The sequence below is a fragment of the Micromesistius poutassou genome (genome assembly GCF_964030765.1).
Source record: "Micromesistius poutassou genome assembly, chromosome: 12".
NCBI classification, from domain to species: domain Eukaryota; kingdom Metazoa; phylum Chordata; class Actinopteri; order Gadiformes; family Gadidae; genus Micromesistius; species Micromesistius poutassou.
The window spans coordinates 18615469-18641218 of NC_140282.1; the positions used below are offsets into that span (position 1 = coordinate 18615469).

At 42.6% G+C, this 25750-nt stretch overlaps 1 protein-coding gene across 4 annotated transcripts in view; it reads right to left on the bottom strand.

Annotated features, from left to right (window-relative positions):
- Positions 1-17363: 17363 nt before the first annotated feature.
- tub (TUB bipartite transcription factor) overlaps positions 17364-25750 on the bottom strand; it is a gene marked incomplete at both ends in the record, with an annotated part of 35909 nt that continues 27522 nt past the window's right edge. For 3 of the 4 annotated variants that reach the window (XM_084476048.1, XM_084476047.1, XM_084476046.1), the window contains 4 exons: positions 19142-19275; positions 20402-20573; positions 21151-21249; positions 23862-23976. In XM_084476048.1, the coding sequence (XP_084332174.1) occupies positions 19142-19275; positions 20402-20573; positions 21151-21249; positions 23862-23976 (520 nt within the window). Of the gene's footprint in view, positions 17426-19141; positions 19276-20401; positions 20574-21150; positions 21250-23861; positions 23977-25750 lie in introns of those variants that run through there. The other variant, XM_084476045.1, reaches the window with a different exon arrangement.

The following is a 25750-nucleotide window of genomic DNA, read 5'->3' on the forward strand; positions in this document are numbered from 1 at the left end:
GGCAAGGGTTGGCAGAGAGGGGGTACTCAACAGCTACTGAGGCCCCTGGCGATGCATGGGATGCATGGGAGTCGTCGGGGCCACCACGGGAACGAGAAGGCGAGGGCACGCGGTCAGGGGGGTCTTCTCCGGGGGGTAAATTGTGAACTTCGAGGGTTTAGGCGTAGCTGAGCGTCCGAGTCCATGGGAGTCCTCGGGAGTTTTCTTGACCATGTTGACAGGATGTGAGGTCTACTGCGGTAATGGTTTGAACCAGCTTTTACACACCATTAGCGATACGGCGCAGCATGCCCTGCATACATTAGACTATCGTCAGACTATCGATTGGGCACGGGACTAAGTCGCACACGCTGGCAACAAGCCAGGCGATCGTTGTCATAGGCTGGCATCCGTCTGCGTAAGTTTTCTAGAATTTATCGATTTAGGTCCTGGATAAGTTACTTATACGTCCTGTGTATACATTAAATGCGCTATGACATTTTTTTTTAGATTGTATCGCAATATTTACATAATCCCAATTCAAATCTCATCGCATGGCAAAGAAAACACACTAAAGTGCACCCTTAAAGCACTGCTGCCCTGCGAGCAGGCCAGGATGTGCTCTGGGTGTACCACTGGTGAACGGCAAGGTTGACTACACTGTGCAACTGATTGTTAAAGAAGCACAGGAGGCCTGACTGGTGGTCGCACAGTGCGACTTCATTCATCAATGCAGTTAAGATGCACGGAGGGATTGAGCGACTACATGATTTAACTTTGTCGCCAACTGAATATAAAGAAAGGAGTGGGATGTGCTGAGTGAGCTCTGGCTGGCCACACGCAGAGAGGTGATCAAAACCAAAACCACGCGCTTTCAAGGTGGCAGCTTGAGAAGCCAGGTGTCATGGATAATTCCTGGTCAGGTGTCTCAATCCCTCTCTACCTCTCTACCCCCCCCCCTTTCTCTTCCCTCCGGGCTTAGTTTCCCCCTCGGCCTGACAGCAGAGCCTCCATCATCATAGTGATGACCGCACCCAAACCCCTGCTCCCCATCCCGGGCGTGAGGACTGAAGGGAAGCCACTACACCTAGGCTCCAAACAGAAGGGGTGAGGGAAGAGAGAGAGATCGAGAGAGAGAGAGAGAGAGAGAGAGAGAGAGAGAGAGAGAGAGAGAGAGAGAGAGAGAGAGAGAGAGAGAGAGAGAGAGAGGGGGGGGAAGGAGGGGGGACACTCCCTGCTGAGTGCAATTGGGATTTGGGAAAGTTAAACACTTCTCAAGCGCAAAGAAAATTCCAGCCTGGGCAGCAGAGAGGGGATTCTCTCCACAGGCCTCCGCGCTCACCTGATCAGCAGGTCAGCCTCATCACCGTCCTCCACCCCCACCTCCACCTCCACCTCGGCTGTCCTCATCCCGAGGAACGGCTCAGCTCACTCGTTCACTTGAAATGCTGCTGCTGCTGTCAACTGTTTTGGCTGCCGTCCTTGACACTGAAACGGTGCAGAAGAGTTCATCTTTTTTAGAAAAGGAAATGCAACACATGGGAGGGAAAGATGGGTCAAATGAGAGTGTATCTATAATAAATATATACTTTATATTCATAGAAATATATTCACACCACATCATTGTTAAATACTTGCTCCTGATTGGTCGATAACGTTTGCATGGTGTGCATCAATAACAGGACAGCTTTGCCTTTCAACAGTGCCGAATCAATTCGCTAAGAAGCCAACATTAAAATCAACACTCAAATACAATTATCGACCACATGTTTCCTTGACAACAAAACCAAAAACAACATGCTCAAAGCGTGCTCAAAGCAGAAGAATATTTTTATTCAGGTTGATTAAGTCGATAGAAAATCACTGACATTATGTTATAGATAAAATAAACAAATGGAGTTATTCCAACATATACTGTATGCACCATTACAGCAACTATGGACTATATACTATAAACATGCTCCATCAGTATAACAATATTTAATACATCAATAATACATGCTTTGCTATATTTACTTATTCAAGCTTCCATTTTGTTTTATTTTCGTCGTATTGCATTGTGTGTCGTGACCTGCATCGTTCATCACCCAATGTGTTCAGATGTTTTACTGCCAGACCTGCAGACCTTCTACAGTATCATATCTATTTACACCACAGGGGTCCGGTGTCGCCTGAATAATCACCCATTCATTGGTGTGTAGCCCAATACAATAACAACAGTTTTGCCAGAGTAGGCCTATGTCCAGTGTTGACCACCAACGGTCAACAGAAACACGGTGAAAGAGAAAACTATTTTCATGCCAAATCAATTGGGCACCAACGGATGGTCACAGAACTAACATAGTGATTTTGGAGATCTACATGAAAAGGTTCATCGGGCCAACTCCAAGTTCATCGCGTGGAAGAGCTTCCCAGTCCGTTTTACCCACGTCAGCCAGGTCGATGTGGAGGGAGGTTGACTCTTTACATGCAACTCAGACTCATGCTTCCTCCTCTCCTCTTCTAGTCGACCCAGTTGAATCAAACGTCGCTTTCCTGCCACCAATATCTCCCAGCACTAGCTCGTGTTACCCCACTGTAGCGACGGCCCCAAAAAGGTGAGTTAGAACCTGACTGTGGCCGTTCCTATCCAGAGAGACCTGTGGGTTCTTATTCAAACCCTGTATTATTGCCACAGCAAAATGAGCTGTGTTTACAAGAACAAGACAAGCACATTTAGTTCAAACAATGCAGCATGGCTTTCCAAGCGCCTGCTATCCACCAACCCCCCCCTCCCCCCCCCCCCGCCCAACCCCCCCTGCAACCCCCCACCCCCTTGGGGTCAACAGACCTTCCTTCATGTTCAAAGATAATCAGTTAATCCAAAAATGTGCAAGAGCATGAGGCGACAGCAGAGGGACGAACAAGGCCAAACATACGAGAGGACAGCGAGGGATGGCTGCCTGTATTTGTTCATTGGCTTTCATATTAATCCGTTTGGAAACGCTGTATTTTTCCGCTCTTTTTTTTTTTCCGGGGGACGTGTGAATGTTTTAGAGACGTTAAACAGGAGATGACATTTTCAATGGATAGCATGTAGAAGTATTAATTGTAAGGGCCATTATTTGGTGTCCATGAGGCTGAATCAGCTTAGCCACTCCATTCCCCCATTTGCATACAAAATGCTTTATTTTGGCAATCAATGAAAGTGCTCCACTGTATGTGTGGCTTATCACATGCTTGCAGGAAATGGATTCCTTAGCCATCTCGTTAAATTCTGTTGATGCAGAACAATTTGAAACATGGCACAGGCTGCAATGACATTTAAGGAGGCCTTGGCTTAATTATATTTTGCAAACATTTGGGGCTGTTTGTCTTCAGGGATAGAGTGGCTCCACTATAAAGTTAACTTGTTAATAATTCAGAGAGCATGTCTTTTTGCTGAGCTCCAATCATTATCTCCTATTAGCGTTAGTTAAGGGCATTAAAGGTGGCTGAAACACACAAGGGGGAAATGCAGGTGTGTGTGTGTGTGTGTGTGTGTGTGTGTGTGTGTGTGCGTGTGTGTGTGTGTGTGTGCGTGTGTGTGCGTGTGTGTGTGTGTGTGCTGAAATTGTAAAGGTTTGCATGGACGGACCACAATAACAAAGTATATTATAGTCCATGGCCTCGAGTATAATAAACTCTCGTACCATATGCAAGCAACACTTTATTTCTGTAGACTGCAATGGTTAAAGCTGATGAAGATTATTTTGGTTTGCAAACAAAACACATGACGGCGTGGTCCAGTCTACAAATGTAGTTTCATTTTGATTGAATTTAGACTTTCTTTTTGTAATTCTATGTCGAAAATGTGATGTATTATTGGATGAAACATTCTATTAATGTAATCATTGAATTCTATCGTGTTAATGTTTATGACCAAATATGTTGAACTTGTGTACAACAAACACAACAGAATTATTCATCGGTGTGTGTTTTGGTGGCATAGCTCTAAAGATAGCAGGAAATTCAAATGTGATCCCATGGTGATTTGTTAGCAGTGTATTATTCAGAGCCTTGTGAGGACTGTTCCAGCCATGCTAATAAATAAATGTGTGGTCTGACAACCAGAGCAGTAAAAGACACTCAAGGTCTGGCCTATATTGTAAAGCATGCTTAGACTCCATTAATCCACCTCATTCACTTTTCACAACTGTCTTTGTTCTATGAATATAAAAATCTGGGAAATTGTAACCGTGTGTGTCCTTCACGACACTCATGCATCACCCATCAATATCAAATAAAATAAAAAATTATCCATCTCAAAAATATATGAGTGCTTTGATTTAATATACTGTCATCACAATAAGCCCTTACCCTAACACTCGACATGCAATTTGGAAGTAAATTGAATGATTTAGACAGCGGCAGACAGAGGTGGTCGGGAAAAGAACCCAGGTCTTATTGTGAAATGGGTTTGCTGCTGTTGTGTAAGGTGACATTCTGCAACAAATCACTTGCATGAACAGAGAGAGAGAGGGAAAAAAACAATCTATTTTGCTAAAAAGTAATTTTCTTCAGAGAATGCACGTTGATTTCCATGTGCGCTGTGTGAATCTATTCCTTCAGTCAACATTGGAATGCATGAACATTTCAGCAAAGTAAATGTTTTATTTCTCTCTGGGTATAATAAGAAATCTTACATTGATATTTATATTGCACCCCAAGAAAAACACAGGCGCGCTATTATGAGCACCGAGGCTTTGCCTCCCAGGGCTGTAGGTGCTGCCTTTGCATCCGCGCAGCACAGAGAACTTCTGCAGGGGCAGACCGTTGTATATGAATTGTGTCTAATGAAGAATAATTAACTAATTAAAGGCTTGATAAGCGAGAGGCACAGTAAACAAATCGAGGACATGGGGGCTGCTAACAATTTGCTTGTCTGTGCACAGGGTCGGCGGTGGGGCTCTCATACATACAGCTCTGCAATAGAGCAAAGGAGAAGTGCACCGGGGCAACGAAAAGAAGTGGGCCAACTGTTCCCTCTGTTTTTGTTCACTTCAACCGCTCTTCCATATGCTTGCGAATATGCATGTGGTCAGATTTAAAATTAAATACTTCCCAGCTGGATTTTGGGAAAAGAGAGTGCACTGTGATATGTTCACCACTGACATTAGCAGGTCCTATTTTTTGAGTAATTGCACAGCTTGAAATGTACTGAGGGGGTTTTCATGAAAGCGATTAAAGTCTTATTTTAACAATGTTACAATTATGGGGGGAATATGGAAATACATTTGAGTCGGGTCACAGTCGAATTGACTGGAATAATAGAAAGTGGAGGGAACGGAGGAAAAAGGAGAAGGAAGACATTGTTGGGTCTAAATGATTTCCCGAACAGCAATGTGTTTGGGGAAGGAATCTCTATAAATGAAATCTCCCCCACTCACAATGTCTAATATACTGCAGCATGTCAAATGGCGTGTCACTTTGAAGTCCTGCATTGTGCCAAAATTTCCCTAACAGCCAGTTGTTATGGAACAGTGCTATCAGCTTTACACATACAGCAATCATAATCTCTTTTGGCATCATATGCTGGTTGGCACTGATAATCTATAATCCATTCTTCCAGAGATGGTACACAAACACATATTTGTTTCCTGGGATTAAAAGCTTATGAAGGGTGTATGGCATTGGCAATAAGTTATCATTGTGCCAGCTATTACAAACTACTGTGGATATAGAGATTTATAGTCTAACCCAAAAGGCTAATGCCAACCACAGGTGTTTATAACGTCCATGGCACTAACATTTTAAATCGGATCACAGTTTAAAATAATATCAAATGTCGTTTTTGTTAATCACATTTTTATCATATCTAACTGTGACGTCTATCCCATTTACAGCACATCAGTAATTATACAACACAACATCTAACACCAGCCAAATACACACATATGTGTGTCATTCATCACCTTGGGTTGATTTATAAAACTAAATATTCAACTTCTCTCAGTTTAATATGGCATTGATTTGCATGTGTTAATGATACGCTTGTTTCGTTCTTTTTTCTTACATGTTCACCTCTGCTTACAGCTTCCTGGTTCACCTGTCAAAGGGGAGGGGCATCTATAGGCATCACTCAAACACCTGAGGAGGGATATTGTTGGGGTACGCCAAGTCTGAGGAAAAGGGGGGAGATTTAACCTGTTGTAGCCTTCATAGCTATACTCTATACTTCGTAGCTATACTGTCATTTGCAAGTCCTCCCGTTTATGTTTGCGTTGGTTCAGCCTCTTGGTGTAAAGACCCTTTTTCTAGGTTTCAGTCAGGTTTCAACACTTTTTCATAGTAGCCTAGGGCCTTTCTTGTTAATCTTAAATTGTTTCACTTCTGTAGTCAAGACTTGGTATGTTTACCATCTGTTTTAGAGATGCTCCGATTGATGATACGCCGATCACGATCGGCCGATATTGGCTAAAAGATAGCGTGATCGGAGAACCCGAAAAGCGCCGATCAACATAAAATATATATATCTTTTTTTTCCAAATCAGAACTTGCCAGTGGCAGCATGGGTTCTCCCGTCCAAAACATTGTGCTACACTGCCAGGATTTCACGGAGTCTTTGTAATGATGGCAAAGGAGGCAGTTTAACGTTACGTTTCGTCTACGGAGCACTTGCATGTAATAGCTCAGTAAGGGCGCAGGCACATTTCAGTACCGTAAAAACAGCAGTATGCGCGCAGGCACATCTCAGTATCGTATATGACAGTCACATTCTGCGGAGGCTTTGATGAACGCATTGAGCGACAGTCACGGGGGATCCAAAGAGAAAAAATAAAGAGTCTTTTGGAACAGAAACTGGTGCTTGCCTGCTATCCAGATTATATATAAAAGATATGGAATCTTCCATATATTTTATACATAGGCCTAATGTCCATGAAATAGATTCCCATTTTCCCCTGTCATTCTGTGATCGGCAGTGATCGGCAATCGGCAGATCATGATTTTGGTTATCGGTGATCGGGCCCAAAAATGCTGATCGGAGCATTTTGGGAAATAAATCCTTATTTACCTGGGTTCTTGTACCTAACTAGCCTGGGGACCAGAGAAACCTGCGACCTCATGTATTATTTGCTCTGGCATATGCTGCTTCTGCCGCCCCCCCCCCCCCCCCCCTTTCGTTCACACAGTAATCCAGCAGATCTGGCCTGGTTCAGACCAATCACAACTGTTTATCTAATATGGGGCATGTTTGATACGATGACTTTACAGAAGAGTGCCCTATGGAAGCTCTGTGGAGTTCTTTCATAAAAAAAATCCAGATTGCTGCCGCTGATGTGTCACACTTTTAGTTGCCCTGATTCGTTGTCGCTGTAACCATTTGCGTCCAGGGGTTTTTTTGGTCTGTGTCCATTGATAACACCCCTTGGAAATCGAAAATGAACTGAGGTTCCAGCCTAATATGCATTTGTGAAATGGTCTGGCGACGTTAGGCTAGTAGTACCTAACAGCTTGATTCCCTCACTAACACAAATTAATCTAATCAAGGTCATCAAGTTCAAAAAGTAATGTGCATGCTATCAAATATTGCATGACATTGCAATATAAAGCAGGGCATGAAACAACATAAATTTGTATTTGCTAAATACTACACGCCATTAAAGAGAAATGTCACTTAAAATAGGGAGCTAAAGCATTGCAACAGATCGCTCTAACTGATCAATCTGTGTTCATGGTTGGCCAACACAACCTTGCAAATGTCTTAGTAGGGGCAGGATGATAAAAAAAAAAAAAGTATGGATGTCATATTGATGTTTTGGTAAAATGAATACGTATAAGCAAAGCAACTGATAAATTATGCACCACGATGTATGCACAGGCATGAACATTCCCATTTCCATTGAAGACATCTTTAATCTCCATCTGAACCTTGAATTAAATGTTCACACTTCCTCAACAAGGTTCATGTGGAAAATAATACGTTTTTCAGACCAAAGATTGTGTTCGGCATATAGCCACGGTCAAGGCCTCCTGTAAAGAGGTCTTCAGGAGGAAAAGTGAACATGGATTGAAGTTGGGAAACTATTAACATTTAACATTCTTTGTGGAACATTCATGGTTGCCTTGCTATCAATTATATCCTTGCTACATTCAAATGTAGCTATGAAAAAAATCTATTTTGTTTAAACTTTAAAAAGGACAATTTTGACAGTGGTTTCTGTATTGGTTTTGAAAAATAACATCAATGAAATAGTGATATGGGGAGCATCAACGTCCATCAGGTTGCCTGCCTAACTCACCCAGTTATCTTGGAGTGGGCCAATCAGCAGCCAGAGGGGCCAGAAGCCTCCTTTAGGACTTCCTGTTATGAGCTGTGATTTGTGCGTACAGATCAGTCGCAACACAGCATCCATCTCTGAAAGCCACCACCCTCTAATCTATAAACCCTGTGTAGAAAGGAAAGTGTTGCCATGCCATTTCTGAATAGAAAAACAACATAATTGACTATACAGTATGCAGCTTGAGGTATGAAGGTATTTGCCACGGAACAATTTCCCAGTTATCTTTACAACTCAACTCGTACTGTTATAATTGAAAAAATTACAATACATCATTTTCTATTAGTCCTACTTAATTTTGTACAATAGTAACAAAGAAGTAGAAAATGTGTTCTTTCAAAATATGCATTAATTGGTTTTTGAAATAGGGAACACAAGACTGGAATAGAATGGCTTGTAAATGTCCTGATTTGAACTAGACGATAGTTTTGGTATGGAAGCCGTGAAAACATTCACTGTTTGAAAACACCTTTAGTATCTTAAGAGTTAATTCATCAACAAGCTAAATTCATTAGTAAATGTACAAAATGAATTGCTGTTATGATGAATAAACACTTATATCAAATGTAAAATGTCGTTAAATAGACATATTGGGGTTTTGTCAATTTGATCAGTTAGTCTTAATCCAAAAGCAGGATAAACTACTGCATATCATATTATACATGCCCCCAAATGATACATTATTAGGTTTCAAACCAACCGTGCCACTAGGGGGCACTACAACGTTGTTTGACAGATATGTTTTCCGGAGCTTCTTAATTTTGGCCAAATAGCAATATAGAAGGGTTCAAGCATTGTGCTTTATGGAATTTAATCTGGCTCTTAAAGATATGTTAGAAAATCAAGAGTTATTACTTTGCCTAAAATTCTTACCTTGACTTCATCTCAACTGAGTGACCAAATAGATAAACAGAATATCTCCATGTTTGTGGAATGTGTCTTTAGCTTTATCTGTATATGTTCCGTTCATTCTAAAAGTATACATCTTCTGTGAACGCTATGTTTGCCGCATGTCATAGATATATCTGTGGCCGCATGTGGCATGTTTCTGGTTTCCTTTCAAACAAATCCAGCAGTGGCGAAAACAGGTGGAGGCCGGTCTGTAGGTCTAGTCTGCACTGCCCCCTGCTGGCCGCCCACAGTAAATGCATCTAGAGTGCGCTCACTTCGCTTCATCAGAACGTGAATTCGTCGAATCAGAGCGGCTGGTAACTTCGCACGTCTCTCGGATGTTCGCTTTATATTTCATGAAAAAAAAACTAGGATAAAAGAAAAATGTCGATCACAACCTGCCAGAAGGTGACGCTGATATCGTGTTCCGTGCTGTGCGTTTCTCTTTTCCTCCCTAAAATATTTTTATCCAGAGGGAAAAGTGAAATAGGGCAGCCGATCGAGGGTAAGACAGGGCTTATCAGATCATCTTCCATCCATCATCATTATAATGCGCCATCACTCTTGCTTTCGCTGCTGCTGCTGCTGTTGTTGTTGATGTCGCCAGATGTTGCACAGTAAGCCAGCCAACCTTTTTATGAAACGACCATGTTATTGAAATGTATTTGTCGTTTTACAATGACAAATACTACAAATATTTCAATAACATGGTAGTTTCATTGAGAAAACCAGGTTACAACTTCCATTCGTGTTATGACTTTTTATTGACTGCAGACACACCACTGTCAAGAACACCTGATTAATAATTCAATTCAATGATCATGTAATATTAAAATCATATGTTAGTCGAATAGTATTTACTTTATTTACAGAATAAAATTAGGGCCTGTTTTTTTTATAATAAATACAGACAAAAATAATTCCTGATACTACTATGCCTAACTGCTACAGCTAGGGCTACTGGGCTACCAGAGATCTGAGTACTTGATATAAGAGTAAACTTGATATGTATCCTGAGTAAACTTGATAGTCTATTGAACCTTGTTTTTAAAGCTTTAATGAATGCCTCAGTCATTCAAAAGGATCCAGAGCGTAGACTACAGTTCATTTATTCATGTCTTTTCCAGTATAGTATAAGGCCAGTCCCAACTTATAAAATGGGGCTTTGACGTACAGGCGTATGGGAATTATTATTGCTATATTTATTTAATATAAAACACACAAATCAATCCATTTAAAAAAATTAAAAAAATCAGCTGTGTGTGTGTGTGTGTGTGTGTGTGTAAAAAAAATCATCACATGTAAATACATCCTATTTGGTTGTCATGACAACATCCTCTCCTGTCCCCCTATAGTGGGCCCCGGGTTCTATCCTCCTACGATCCGCCGTCTCTCGGCGCCAGAGCGGGACCCTGAGCAGTGGTGGGGGGAGAAGAAGAAGCCCCCCCCCTACGTTAAGGTACAGAGCGCCGACGCCCTGGCCAGAGTGACGGGCAAGGGGACGGCCAAGAAGCAGAACCTCTTCGGTCAAGTCATTCCCATATATGGATTTGGAATTCTACTTTACATACTTTACATCATATATAAGGTGAGATTCGTTGTTGTTTTGTATACTAAGGGGCAGTCGTGTTCTTTCTTTGACGTTTCAAAACTATTTTTTCGAATGTTTATTTTCCGTTTTCAGTTGACGTGTAAACCCAAAGGGAAGAAGCTGAAACCTGAATACTATTGTTCTACGTTTAAGCGAGATAATGTGGGGAGCAGGCTGGGTAAGTACATTCATGGGAAGAAGATGTGGAACACACAACAATCACACTTATGTTTTATGGCTTTTTGATAAACAGTTGTACGTAACTTTGATGTATTCTTTAGCCCATTTATACATTTGTTGCAAATTCAATATGTACAGAGGCAAATATTTCTTATAACGACATCCTTTACTCTGACGAGATCAATAATCACGCAATAATAAACATTAAGGGTATTTTGGGTTATGTGGATACCATGGGTTGCTTATGACTTTCCTTCAAGAACCAGTACACCACAGTTGTAATATCGTCCACATCAGCCTTCATTTTATTGTGTTGACTTTTTTTTTTTTTTCAGATTGAAGGTGCTGTAAGTAAGATTGTAAAGAGAGGGAGCAGAAAGGAGCAAAAGAGAGCAAGATTTAGTAACTACCAGCAAAGTGTTCCCTCCCTCCCTACGTTTATCCTTCATCCAGAAAGTGTTGCATTCACGCAAATTGTCTCAGATATCCTCACAAGGCATTTTCCTCACTAATCGCTGATGGATGACTTTGCCATTTCTAACAAATTACACTCGTACAAAACATCTTTTCCAAACCCAATGTGACACGTTTTGATTCAATCATTGTTGAGCCAAGATGTCACGTTAAATGAATGTGGCGACGAGCTCTGATGTTGCAGTCATTATAATGAGGCATAATTGTATTCTTGAGAGATTTATATGAGAGATATTCTAGAGAGATTTCAGTCAACCTTTTTTCCACCCTTGTTTCGGATAACACTTGGTGTCTGTGGGATATTAAATGAGACGCCTATCAGATCTGGAGCACTTTCTTAACACTTTCATAATAATTGGTTTGATGAGTAAAGCTTGCATATTAGGGTGTGTGATTATAGTCACTGGAGACCTGAAAGGCGGGACAATGAATTCTTCATTCCTCCTTATATACATAAGAGCCTGCAAGAGGGGGTGTGAGAGAGAGAGAGAGAGATGTGCTTGAGTAAGTGAGTAATATCACAGTTATTTTCCCCCTTATGCCTTAGCAAATGAATATGAGCTGATCAGGCTGCATGAACAACTGTTGGAGACTGAGAGGGAGATGGAGGAGATTGTCTCTGGGAAGCGATCTGCTTCTGGCAAGTAAGTTGTTTTATTTAACCGTCTTATTTTAGGCAACACTTACCATTGCTGCCACATACTGCCATCAAGTACGCAATATGTCCGTCTTCATGAGGATTTGGATTAAGTGAGCAAACATGCTCTTTGGTTTTTTTATTTTACTTGAATTGCTCTGGTCAATGATGCAATAATGAGCAACTCAAGTAATAGTTATTTTCATTAATTTTGGCTGCTTGATTTAGTTAGTTTGGACTGTTCACATTCATCAGTTCAGAGTACTGCGTTCCAATATATATTGTGATGTATTTGACGAGAGACAACGTGATCGGGGGGTGAGCTACGTTCACGTCTGCTGAAGGCCTGCAGGGAGGAGACGTTTTTTTGGGTTCCAGTTCGGCTGTTGAGAGATTGATTGAGTTCAATGAGAAATATATTTGAGTACATTTTAGTTGTACTCAATACATTTCCTTGACTTGACCTAGAGAATGTTTTTATACTTATTTGAAATCACCCATAAAAACATGCGAGAAAAGAAATTCACATCACAATGTATTATGGTTCTTCTCTTCTATGTATTTATACATATTTTTATTTTATTTTATTTTATTTGTTAAAAAATTGTACATACGCTTTTTGCTGCTTAGGAGTAAGAGCTGGAGGAAGAAGAGTAAGAAGTCAGTGTCCAAGAAGGAGGAGAAGCTTCTGAAGCAGCTGAAGCACATCACCCAGGTGATCCAGGAGGGCCGGCTGGAGATCGGCTCCCCGGAGATGGAGGCGGAGGAGGTCCCCTACGCGGCCGACTGGGAAGGTCAGCGCGCTTGACTACCACACTGACAGAAGAAGTCCCTGCTCCAAAGAAATCTCCTCTAAGCAGACACCACCTTGCTCTCCCCCCCCCCCCTTCTTTTAAATGCTCTCCTAAGCATTTCAAAGGATAGAGCATTAGGTACGGTTTAAAGAGCTTTCTAAGAGAATCCACTGGAAGGCAAACAACCGTCTGTTAGGGTTCAAAAGCTGCTGGACCCAAGAGCAGAACACAAGAGGGCAGGACAGGACTGGAGTAATGAAAAGGTTTATTTGGAGCAGACCAGGGGTGAGGCAGGGGGAGCTTCAGGCTAGAGGGAGTGAAGCAGGCAGGCTGGAGGTGTTGATCCACCAAACTATAGGCAAACGGGAAACCACGGCTAGATACGAGATTTCAACAGGAGAAAAAAAAAAGACTAGTAAGTGTTAGAAAATACCGGAGCCAGGTACGACTAATCTGCCGCTGAATTTCAAAGTACGATCTGGCGATGACTGCAGGCAGACCAGGTGTATTTGAAGGGGAGTTGATGAGCTGATGCAGGCCAGGTGAGTGCAGGAGTTGTCCCAAGAAACGCAGACACACTGCCGCTATTACCAGACACAACGCCTCTACAAATGTAATCTAAATCATGATCTGATTAGTGATCGGCAGATCACACCACCAAACAAATCAGTGATCGTATTTGCGCAGATAATACTGTAGTAGTCTTGCACAGCCAGACCATATGGTCTTTGCTCATCGGGCCTTACTTTGCAGACCAACTGGTTTAAGTTCAGCCATTCGGATCCCGGGTGCCGTTGTAAACACCATGATCCAATGTTACGGCTCCCATTTTCATTCATCATTTCATTTTGTTCGTCATTGTACAGCCTTCAATTAAAACGAATTCCAAAGCAGCAAAAATATTAAGTATGATAATTTATTATTAATTAAGCCACTTGAAGGCTTACAAGCGGCTTAAAATACTAGAAATGCTAGAAATACTAGAAATGTCCCAAAACGGCACTGCCTGGTTTTTCGTCATCGTCTAGATCCTCTCGCTGGGGGTTTGCTGAGAGGCTGAGGAAGGTTGTTCGGATCCTAGCCCCCCACGCGTGGCCTCTGTGCTCCGCATGAACCATGTATCGTTATGGGGTCACTACCCATGCTTTGCACGGAGCTGTGGGATCCATAAGGAGCAGGGCTGCCCACGTCGGGCTTCTTCCAACCTAAAATCTGAAGTAAGCTTGTGAGATTCAAGTCAAGTCACTTTTATTTATATAGCACATTTAAATACAACAGGAGTTGACCCAAAGCGCTTTACGTTGACAGAAGTCAGGGTTTGGGGCAGGGCAGTTGATAAAAAGGGGCCCAGGGATACACAGGTCTTGACTAAAAAAAGAAATGCATAAAAAATAAGTAAAAAATAAGTAGAAAGAAAGCAATATATATAATAAAAAGAGCAACATAGGGTAAAACAGGTTAAACAGAGTAAAATCACAAAAATAAAAGTAGTAAAAGAAAAGTAAGAACAGGGTTAAGGGTTGTTAAAAGCAAGAATGAAAAGGTACGTCTTTAAATTAGACTTAAAACTGGCAAGGGTGGTAGAGGACTTTATACGCGGTGGAAGGGGATTCCATAGGTTTGGGCCAGCAGCGGAGAACGCCCGGTCACCTTTGGCTTTAAGACGTGTACGGGGGGACAGATAGGAGCTGGAGGTGGATGAACTAAGCCATTAAGAGCTTTAAAAACAAAGAGTGAAATAGATTGGCTTTGTGAGGCTACCTGAGCGGGGTGCGTCCCCGTGTCTCGGCCCGGCCTCATTGGGCTTCGCCTGTTGGTGATGATCATGCGGTCGTGTGCTCGTGTGCTCCACGCTCCAGGCTACGACGCGGAGACTTACCCCGATCACCCCCCGGAGGAGGAGGACGGCGAGGACAGCGGCTACACCACGGTCGTCCTGAAGGTGCCTGAGCTCCCCCTGCCCACCGCCGAGGCTCTGGCCGAGAGGATGGAGCCGGAGGAGGACATGGAGATTTTGGACAGGAAGCTTCACATCGTCCAAGAGGAGGAGGAGGATGAGGAGGAGGAGGAAGAGGAGGAGGAGGAGGAGGAGGATGAGGATGAGGAGGAGAATGAGGAGGAGGAGGAGGAGGAGGAAGAGGAGGGGGTAGACATAGAGGGGGAGGAAGATAAGGAAGAAGAACCGGAGGAGGACGAGGTGGAGGAAGCAGAGAAAAGGCTTCTGCTCAGCTCTCCTATCCTCCTGCACACGGAAGAAGAAGAAGAGGAGGAGGAGGAGGAGGAGAGGCTGGGCATGGACGTGAGCGAGGCGTTACGGCGGCGAGAGGCGGGCCAGAAGCACATCAGCTTCAGCGACCACCGAGACGTCTTCCGCTACCCCAGAGAGGAGCACAACGGCAAGGAGAAGGAGAAGGAGACCGTCCCAGCGGAGGAGATGGACGGCAACGAAGAGGAGGAGGAAGAGGAGGAGGAGGAGGAGGAGGAGGATGAGGAGGAGGAGGAGGGTGAAGGTCACGCCTACGACCCTGCAGAAGGAGAGGAGACGGACGAGGAGGACCCCGTGATGGAGGCGGAGAGCTTGTTGTTCAGCCTCGAGGAGTCGGTAGACCCGGAGGCGGAGGCGGAGGCGGCGGCGGGGGAGCAGAGCGGGGACTACTTGTTGATGCCGGAGGGTCCTCTGGGGGCCGCGGAGCAGCTGGCCCCGCCCGACCAGCCGGCCCTGGGGCCCGGGATCGCAGGGCTCACTGGTCTGAGGAGCAGGACCAGGAGAACCACATGAAACCAGAACCTTTATTTACACCTTTTTCCCATACGGCCCTCTCCCTGCTCCTAGCTTAGGGTTAATGCAGAAGTTTCCTAATTTCTTAAAAGTGTCACATGTGTTTTTCTTCACCTCTTCACCTTATCTAAATAAAGGACTCCTTTTGGAATCGTTCAGAATTGTATAAATGTTTGTAGACATCCGATTGGCCATAAGCAGTAAAAGGCATGGAAAGTTTAACAGAATACAGTGTGTATGTTTACTGAAAGATTAACATATAGGTTGGTATTAGCTGAATACCTAAAAAATACCTAAAAAATAAATCTCTCTCAACAGAGAACTCGATGAATGTTCAAAGACTTAATAATAACTTTTATATTTTTTTATAACTTAATAACTTTATTTATATAGCACCTTTCATACAGACTTTGCACCTCAAAGTGCTTCGACAGTTCAGCACAACCATATCGAAAAAACATAGGACAACAAAGATTATCCAAAGAAAATTATTAGTTATTGTATACCAGATTAAAAATACTTTTTCAGCTGTTGTTTAAAAAGGTCTACTGAGTCCAACTTTTCAATCCCTTTTGGAAGGACGTACCACAATTTTGTGACCAAAACTTGACTTGTTATGACTTGTTTGGCTTATGGCTATGTTATCTTTGGCTCCATCTATTGGATGTATGGAACACAATGGTTCCCATAAGACGGATATCGGCCACACCATGACAAGTGGACAGAACCTCGATCGTAACTTAATGGGAGGGACCATTTTAAAGATGATAAATCTTGAACGTTTAAAATGTCCCTATGGCTCTGTCTCTATAGCAGAAAGAATGAGCGTGCATTGCTTAAACTAAAGGTGTTACTTGCAACAAACAAAACAGCTGAAAGTATCCATTTGTACAGGAGGATGAAGGTAAGTTATACATGATTATTATTAATTTAACACACAGAATGATTATTTCACAGTCCCTCCCCAAAGCAAAGATACCTCTTACACCAACTTAAGGTTCTTCTAAAATGAAATGAAGATGTCAACAACTTAAAGCTAGGCATTAGCTTGTGTAAAGTGAGAGTAGATCCTGCTTTGTATTTGTCTACAAACCATGTTCTTTGTTCCCAAACGACTTAATGACCACATTATCAATAAATGCAAAGTGTAGTCAAATCAATGTACGTTTATTTTGTGATAACTGGATGTATACAAACACTGTATCTTTTACACATTTTACACATTTTACAACAAAATCACTAGAAACACTTATGTAGTGAAGGAACATCTGGTCCCTGGAAACATGTATGAAAAGCAGTCTTTTGCAGAAGTATCAATAATTTGCTTGGAACATCTTAAAATATGACACATTAATTACAAGAATAACACATCTGATTCAAAAGGTCTTTAAAACCCACGGTAACACTCGAGAACATCCAGTGATTGTTCTTTGCTCTTTTACCTTCATTTAGCAAATTATTATATTTAATGATAATAAAATACAAAATACTGTCATATGTCTGTGAAATTGTTTGATCTAACCCATAAAAAGCAAGAGGAGGTTTGTTCAATTAGCTCATATGAAAATCAATAATCCTTGTTTGCCACATGATGTAGACCTGCTCACGATCAGCGCTATGCTTTGCTCTTGATGGGCCGAGTATAAAATCAACGTGAGACAGAACATGTGGTTAGTATACTGGTCTATAGTGACGTTGCAAACACGTATTGGTGTAACTGTACTGCTACAGCGTAGAACTACTTTGTGGGGGCAGTAGTCAAACCTTCATCCGACAGCCTTTGGTGGGGCAGGCTTGAATCTTATCGGAAAAAGAACGCCAAGGTTATTAAATAAAACTGCAGAGTATAAAGAGTGCTGAGGCTTTGATAATGCAATCTGTAATTCCTAACTGGCAGGATATTTATCAAAATGAATTCCAATGATCAGAGGTGGATTTTTTCGTTCCTATCTTCCCTTTGTCTGCTATCCAAGCCCATGCTCAACCTGTTAGTATTGTGCATTAGAAGATTTAATTCACTGATTTAACACCTAACAAGAGTGCTTTATAAGTCCGGCTACACGGCCATTTGCTCACTTTAAGCTCAGCTCATTAGTCATCGAAGGCACAATATTGTTTGCACAGCTATATCTCACCTGCCAAAGACTTTAAAGTAAAGTGCACCTTTCATTCAACACAGTACATTCTAAGACAGCGATCGGGGGACAGAGTATTTTACACACACACAAGGGGCTGTGGAACAGTGCAGGAGGGAGAGTTAAGGAGAGGGGAGAGATGGAGGGGAGTGAGAGAGAGGGGAGTGAGGGAGAGGGGAGTGAGGGAGAGGGGAGTGAGGGAGAGGGGAGTGAGGGAGATGGGAGTGAGGGAGAAGGGGTGGGGTTTGTTTTAGACAGAGGTTCATCACCCTTCAGGGAACCAACATGTATTGAAGCACAAGGGAGACAAACCTCCTGGTTCAGAAGGTGAACGACATTCACATGATGGTATGAGTTATTTTTGCTTATCTTTGTGAAAGACAAAATGAGCTTACTTTTTCAACTGGGAAACTTGGAAAGCAAATGTTTTGATATAAGGATTTCAGTTTTTATTTTCTGTCATCATTCAACTTTCAGCTTTGCCATCATCCACTAATCGTTCAATCCATTCATCCCATTCTTTTATAAATCGAAAGTTCTTCCTTAAAATCTTTGTATGACACAGGACACCCTGATCATTAATACAAAATATACTGTATGTCTTTTCTAGAACAAATCTGGGCTTTTAAGGGATCATCTAATTAATATTAATCTTATTTCTAGTAGACCAAGTAGGTAAGAATCCATATGTAAATCTTACTTAGAAAGTGTGTGTCATGGATTTTGATCCATTACAGCAAATGCATTTTTCCCTTTTACTGAAAATGACTTTGCTCTGTTCATGTACCAAAAGTACTTTTTGTGCGGGGACGTTTTTGTTGTTACAGATCCACCAGACTACCTATTGAGGTGAAAAGAATACTGACATAAATAAAAATTGTGCTGAACATAAATACTAAATATTTGACGTGCATGTTATTTTTTTTTACAAGTTAGTTGTAACTCAAGAACTGTATGAGCAATATTCATGCTTGAGGAACTTTTCTCCTTTTTCTAACGATTAGATACATCCCTTTGATTCCATGGAACTGAAGAGAAGGGGAGCGGTTAGTGCTATAATTCACACAGAATGTTACACATAGAGCAAAAAAGAAACAAGAAAAAAATATCACAAAGATGTGGTTAGAAAAGACATTGATAGTGGATTACTCGTTGTGCTTGTTCCCTTTTATCGACCAAAACCCTTTCAGAAGCTGAGCCACAAACGGCACTCTTATATATAACCCATAATTCGGGGTGGGGGGGGGGGGGGGGCACATCTCAGCGCACATCTCAGACCAACCACAAGGGGGCAGAAACTGCAGAACGAGCGAGAGCATGGTGGGCTCGCTCTTGGTAATCTTCAAGTCCTTCAGGAGTAGGAAGCTGGACGTGGAGGCTGCTACTCACAGGCCAACTTGCTGTCGAAGCTGGAGAGAGCGATGGCAAAGGCTTGCAGGGCACACATTGGGTAGTTATAGTCCATGGTGAAGATATCCTCTGCTACACGGCCAAACTGCATCACGATGTAGTCAGCTGTGAGAGGAAAGGACGTCGTTACAAATGACTGGACATCCTTCATCTATAGCAGCGAAGTATAAACAGGGTTATGTTTCTGGGTTAACTTCAGCCATCAGGAAATACTACAAATTATTCATGAGAACAAGCATAGATAAAGTGGCATACACTGCAATAACAGGCTTCATAGTCGGACTGTATATTGCACCAATAAAACCCAATTACCTTACTGTACAGAATAACAGCCTGTGTTATAGGCTGCAGTATAAATAATTCATGTATAATAATAACTATAATAATAAGGGTTATTTTAAATCACATTAATTAGATGCATTTATGTAGTGTTTTTTTCAGACACCCAAGCTGCCTCTGTGTGTGTGTGTGTGTGTGTGTGTGTGTGTGTGTGTGTGTGTGTGTGTGTGTGTGTGTGTGTGTGTGTGTGTGTGTGTGTGTGTGTGTGAGGAGGGGGGGGGGGCGGGGGGTGTGACTCCAGTGTGAGTGATGCACGGCAGCCAGTACGTGCCAGACACTAACACATACCGGCTAACAAAATGGCGAGGCAAGGAACAAAACTGTTCCATTAGAGCCCATTCATCGTGTCCGTGTGGGATGAGTCCCAGATATCATCGTTTGTGTTCTCCTGGCATATCTTCAACTTCAAACTTCAAAGCACTTTATTTGTCCCCAAGGGGCAATTTAAAAGGGGCGCATTACAGTATAGCTTCAGGGACACAATCAACAAACATAAGCAGTATGCATACTGCACCAACATGCATCTGCAACTGCATCAACCTACATACACAATTCACAGACACACTGCACAATCACACAGCGCACACACCGCACCTCATCATTCAACACAAAGTAGTAGTTTTAAAGTTAAAGTTTTTAAAAGTGCTTCCTTAAGTGCTTCAAATAATAAAAAATAATAAAAAAATAAAGTGCAAATAGAAGATTCTAACTTCTAACTAGATTCTAGATTCTAACCATATGTTCATGAGTCAGTAATCATCGATCATTAATAAGATGGACAGCCCTCGAAATAAAGGTTGCCTTCCTCCTCTTGTGAGGAGTCTGAGAATAAGTCTGGAGTCTGGAGAATAAATAAAACTCTATTGTGTCATACAGACGCTCTCTGACTCACGGTCATTGTCGTGGATGATCTGGAAATTCTTGACGGACGCCTGCGTGACCCTGCCGTGGAAGTTGAGCACGTAGGACTGCGTGTCGTCGTTCCACACGGGCGTCTTGTTGTGCAGCTCGATCACGCTCTCCGTGCTCTTGTTCTGCCAGCGGGCCAGCAGGGACTCGTGGTCCTAGGGAACCCAATGGGACCCGGCAGCAGCTTTAGAGGGGGGGGGAACCCAACCCCCGCCTCATCCTGGTCTGGCCCCACCCGACCCCGGCTGACCCCCACATCCGTCCCTACCAGAACAACACCTGACCCCACTTTTATAATAATTAAAAAAACATTATTCTCAAAACGAATTGTATTTATTATTTCTTGCAGTTATTAGAAATAAATAACTGCACGCTTCAATGTATTTACACACACGCGTGCACACACACACACACACACACACACACACACACACACACACACACACACACACACACACACACACACACACACACACACACACACACACACACACACACACACTCGCACTCGCTGTCATGTACACAAAAAAAAACTGAATCTAGTGGAGGTTTTAGACCTACGTAGGATAAACACAGGTGTCGCTCATAACACTATCGTCTTTCATGCACCAGGGAACATGTAGTAGCCTTATCTTCACTCGTTTATTCTATACTCATGCCCCCTGATACATATAGTATATATATATAGTATATAGTATATATGAGGGATAAATTGATACAAATGTGACGTACGTTTCGTGGACGAATTGAGACCCTCTCATGGTCCATGTTCATGCCAGGAATGATGACACTCATCTTGCGGGGTCCTTTGAATCCTAGGACATTGGTTTCCTATTTTTGGAAGAGACATGAATGATATATTCAATGACTGAACGAGGTGAGAGTTATAAGATATGAATGCTGTTCAAATATATCAAAGACTGCTCCAATAGGAAATGAGAAGTTGATGTCACACCATGTTATGAAGCTATGGCAAACGCACCATGTTTAGAGGGTGCAGCCTCAGTTAGTCTGTTGGTCAATAGTATGTGACTGCAATAGAGGGGGCTGTAGCTTCAGGATCGCATTTCTACGACTGCACTTCTAGGACCCACTTCCTTTTTTTAAAGATACTACTTTCTGTACTTTTTGGAGCCTGTCCCATGTTTTTAAATGGCTTATTTTTTCCCATATACTACAGAAATGGCAGCCTCCTCCATAGCAGGAACAGACTGCTCCTATTGGTTCTGTCTCACAAAGAGGGCCTGCACATCGCAAAGTTACACTGCAATGACCGCCGCCATTTTGGGAGCATGGGAACATCTGGTATTAGCTGATGTGTCATTATGAGGAGACATTGTTGTTTTTTAAACTGCCACTGCATTTTTCATGGGAAACGTGGCAAAACAAAAGATTCATTAACCTAGGTACCAGTATGATTACGTTGGTTTATGGTAGTACTACTACAGCTCTCATGGGTGCTCTAATATTGCCACCAAAAGATGACGCATTCTGATGTACAATCCCTGGGAGACAACCTTCCTTCTACGCCTGTTGTCATTGTTAATTTCCATTTCAATGTTTCTGACGGCAGCACAGTACATCACTGGTACCTCTCCAGAGCCTGAGAACGGAGACTCTGACCTTAAGTCAACTCTCGCATGCGCTAACGATGAATCTTATTGAGAGGTTTGGACGAAAAATCTTCAAGGTGGAAAGGGGGTGGACATCACCAATAGAATACTAATGGAAATAGATGGGAAGAGTTTGCAAGAGAGAGATTCAAACCACCCCCCCCCCCCTACAAGTCCTTTCAAGATAGGGTTTTTTGGTTAAGATTAATATATTTTTGACTTTATATACAAACAAGCTCACTAAGATATTTGGCGGGCGTGAGGTGGATACATCCAGTTATATGTTATGCTTTAAAAAATAAAAAATTAGATTGTGTTATCTATCACTTTAATATACTTTTTTACCATTTCCTGACCATTTCCTCGGTTGGTACATTGATCTGTGATATGAACAAAATGTAGATTTTTTTTAGATCCTGTTGCCTATCGCTTTATAACTTAGCAAACTCATTGGCATGGCTGGTAAGGAATCCAAGCAATACAAATGGTTCATTACTCATGTGAAGACATTTACTAATGGAAAATGATTCATGAAAAATACACGGTAGGTTAAAGAAAGAACGACAAACACAAACAGATCATCAAATGTTCTAGTAATGGTGTGAATATGAGCTGTTAAGACTCACCGAAGAATATACTTGAGTTTTGTCACTAATGTTTTCAAATACAGATTAGCATACAAATACAGATTAGCATTTAGATGAGCATCAAATTAAGCCCTATGCAACATTAAAGATTGCGCATCTTTGGGAGGAGTGAAAATGAAAAAGGAAAGCAGTCATCTGAACAGCTGAACATTTGGATGGATCATATTAAATACAAAAATATTTCTCTTCCTACTTGCAGACCATAGTATAACGTTGACATTGTCAACCCATATTTGGCCCAATGAGTTGACAACCTATTGCCAGTCTCACAGATCTCAAGTCTGATAAGGAGACAAACTGAAATCTGGCCAGGAGTGGAAAACTGTAAAAAGAAAAGGTGCCTGTAACGGTTTCAAATCAACGCAATGCAGGCTGGCCACTTATTATAATCACTCAATTTAGTTTTTCTTTTTGAGAAATCTCCATAATGAAACAGCAAACAAGGCGTAACACACGCTCCTCGTAGTCGATGGTTTCCGGCCGAGACTCTGTTCTGCAGAGTCCTGTACTGTTCTGCAGTAACATAGGGGGACTAGGGTGAGGCCCTGATAACACTAGTGCTGATGTGGGACGTTTGAGTGTCACAGCAGAGACACTAACTATGATGTCATGGTATGGAGAAATGACCAAATGATGTCCCTCATGTGAGAAGACAGAAGTTGGCCAGAAGGTCATCCAGTTTTCAGGCCCCTCGTCATGGAAGAAGCTTAAAAACAAGATGAGACTACGGGAAGCTTTGCCACTCTGACACAATATACAGTCCATGGTGAAAGCTGGGACGTTTCAGTGTGTAAAAATAATGTTTTCTACTGTGATGTGTGAATGTCGTTTACTGTATGCTTTATCAATTTTATTGTATTCTGCTGCTGTCTTGGCCAGGTCACCCTTGTAAAATGAATGTTAAACCTGCACGTGCATACGTACGTTTTCCCATTAGTAGCCTCTATTGGCCTCAGTTGCAGCTCTAGTTAGTAGCTCTATTATTTTCAGTGTTCTAAGACGTTCCCATTGTGTATAGTTGGGGCAAGGAGTGGACGACAACAGAGCAATTTATAGAAAAAGATTCCCTGGATAGATGGGCTGATTCATTCTTTAACAGAGTGAATAAAAGTGGCGCATTGCGGGTTTAAATATTAACGACAAGCTTAAAAAAATAAATACTAATGTTTGAACCCCGACTCACGTAGCAAATGGCCGCCAGCTCCTGGCGCAGGTTGGTGGCTTCCAAGCTGGTTGTGCTCTTGCCGGGGTTCAGACCGCTGTCGTAAACAGTGAACTTGGTCCCCATGAGGTTGGATCTGGCCACGAGGAAAACAAGGAGACGAGGAGACGACGACGACAATGAGAAAACGATCACACGGAAACAGCGACAACAGTGGCAGCACTCGTGAGTTTGAGAGGCAGACCAGAGCGAGAGGGAGGAGATAAAGAGACAGAGGGGAAGAGAGGGAGAGAAAGGAAGGAGTGAGGGAGAGAGGGAGAGGAAAAAGAGGGAGAGTGAGTGGGAGAGAAAGGGCGAGGGATGGAGAGAGGGAGGGTAAAAGCCAGGGGAGGAGAGAGGGGGCAATACAGAGAGAGATTGTACCACTATTAGATATTAAAGAGGCTCCTAGTTCCAACATACAGTGTGAAGTGACATTCTATGTCGCCAGAACATTAGGCTCATGGCTCATTTAGCTAATTTATCCCAATAATATATTTATTTGCGCCGCATGATTTTTCTAAGCACTGAACTAGATTGCAGTTCTACCCTTATCATTTATTCTGAGGGCCTTTAATCCATTATTGCCAAAATATTACTGATGAATGTCAATTGTGATGGTACTTTGTCAAACCGGCGCACTAATTGCAAGCTATTCATGAAAACTAATCACCCTCCAATGTGCAATTAAGCAGAGCCAACGTGGAGTGCTTCTATATGACATCAGCTAGCATTCTTTTTGCCTCACCGCAAGACTCCCAGTGACTCTCGCGTTGCGCTCCGTTTGTGTTTGTGTTTTGTCTGTGTTCTCTCCCCAGATTTTCTGCCCTTCCCCCCCCCGCCTTCCTGCAGCTCTAGAAATCAGGCGATTGAGTGCACCTGTGGCCGGCAGAGTGGGACGTACAGAAACTGGAGGCAGACAGTAGCACGGGGGCGTCCTGCAGTCAACGTGCTGCGTGGGAGGAACCCAGTGAATCAAGCGCTGTGTTTTGTGATGTTTCTTGGGACTGATGAGAGTGAGCTGCTTTGGTTGTATCGCGGTTTGGTTGTAGTTTGGCGATTAGTAGTCATTTGGTTTTGTTCTTTCCCCATTTTGGGAAAGTGATTCTTTGTTATCTTAATTCATTGAATTAGCCTTTCGCCTCTTACCTCTTTGTCCCCCGGAAAAAAAACGATATTCTTTGTTACTCCTCTTATCCCCCTTGAAACTAATTGGGGTCATAACACTCCCTAAAGTCGCATTTGACATAATCACTTATTTTATCTCACTTTCATCAGTTCTAAACGAGTTCTAAACGAGATTCCAACCAATGAGACTTGGTTCTCAACCAGACCAACTTAAAACTGCTGGCTTTGTGTGCAGTGTAATGGTAGAGGCTGTATGTTAATAGCCTGAATTTCAATTTTTTCGTTTCATTTTATAATTTAGTCTGACCTTTCTTCTGTCTGAGCCGCTGGCGGGCGGGCGGGGCCGGTTGCTTCCACTTGCAAACCAATCACTAAGCGGGTAACAATTCCGAAGTAACGCGAGCTGATATTTCTTTTAAAAATAGCTTTTTCAAGTCCCGCCTACAAGATGCTGCTGATTGGCCTGGTGATAATTAAAGCTAAATGTCACTCGAGGAACCGACACCGGCCCGTGGATTACAGAATATTAGTTCAAAGTGGGCGGAGTCTGAGGGACTGAAACCAGGCCAGTACGTTAATGAGCCAGTTCTGCACGCCGGCAGGGGGGCCATGCTTGGTTCACGTCTCCGAGGGCTTAGAACGAGATACTTAACAGTGGCGGTTCTAGGAGGGGGCCACAGGGGGGGGCCAGTGCCCACGTAACTCTGAGTCCGGCCCCCCCTGTGGCCCCCCCCAAACGAGCC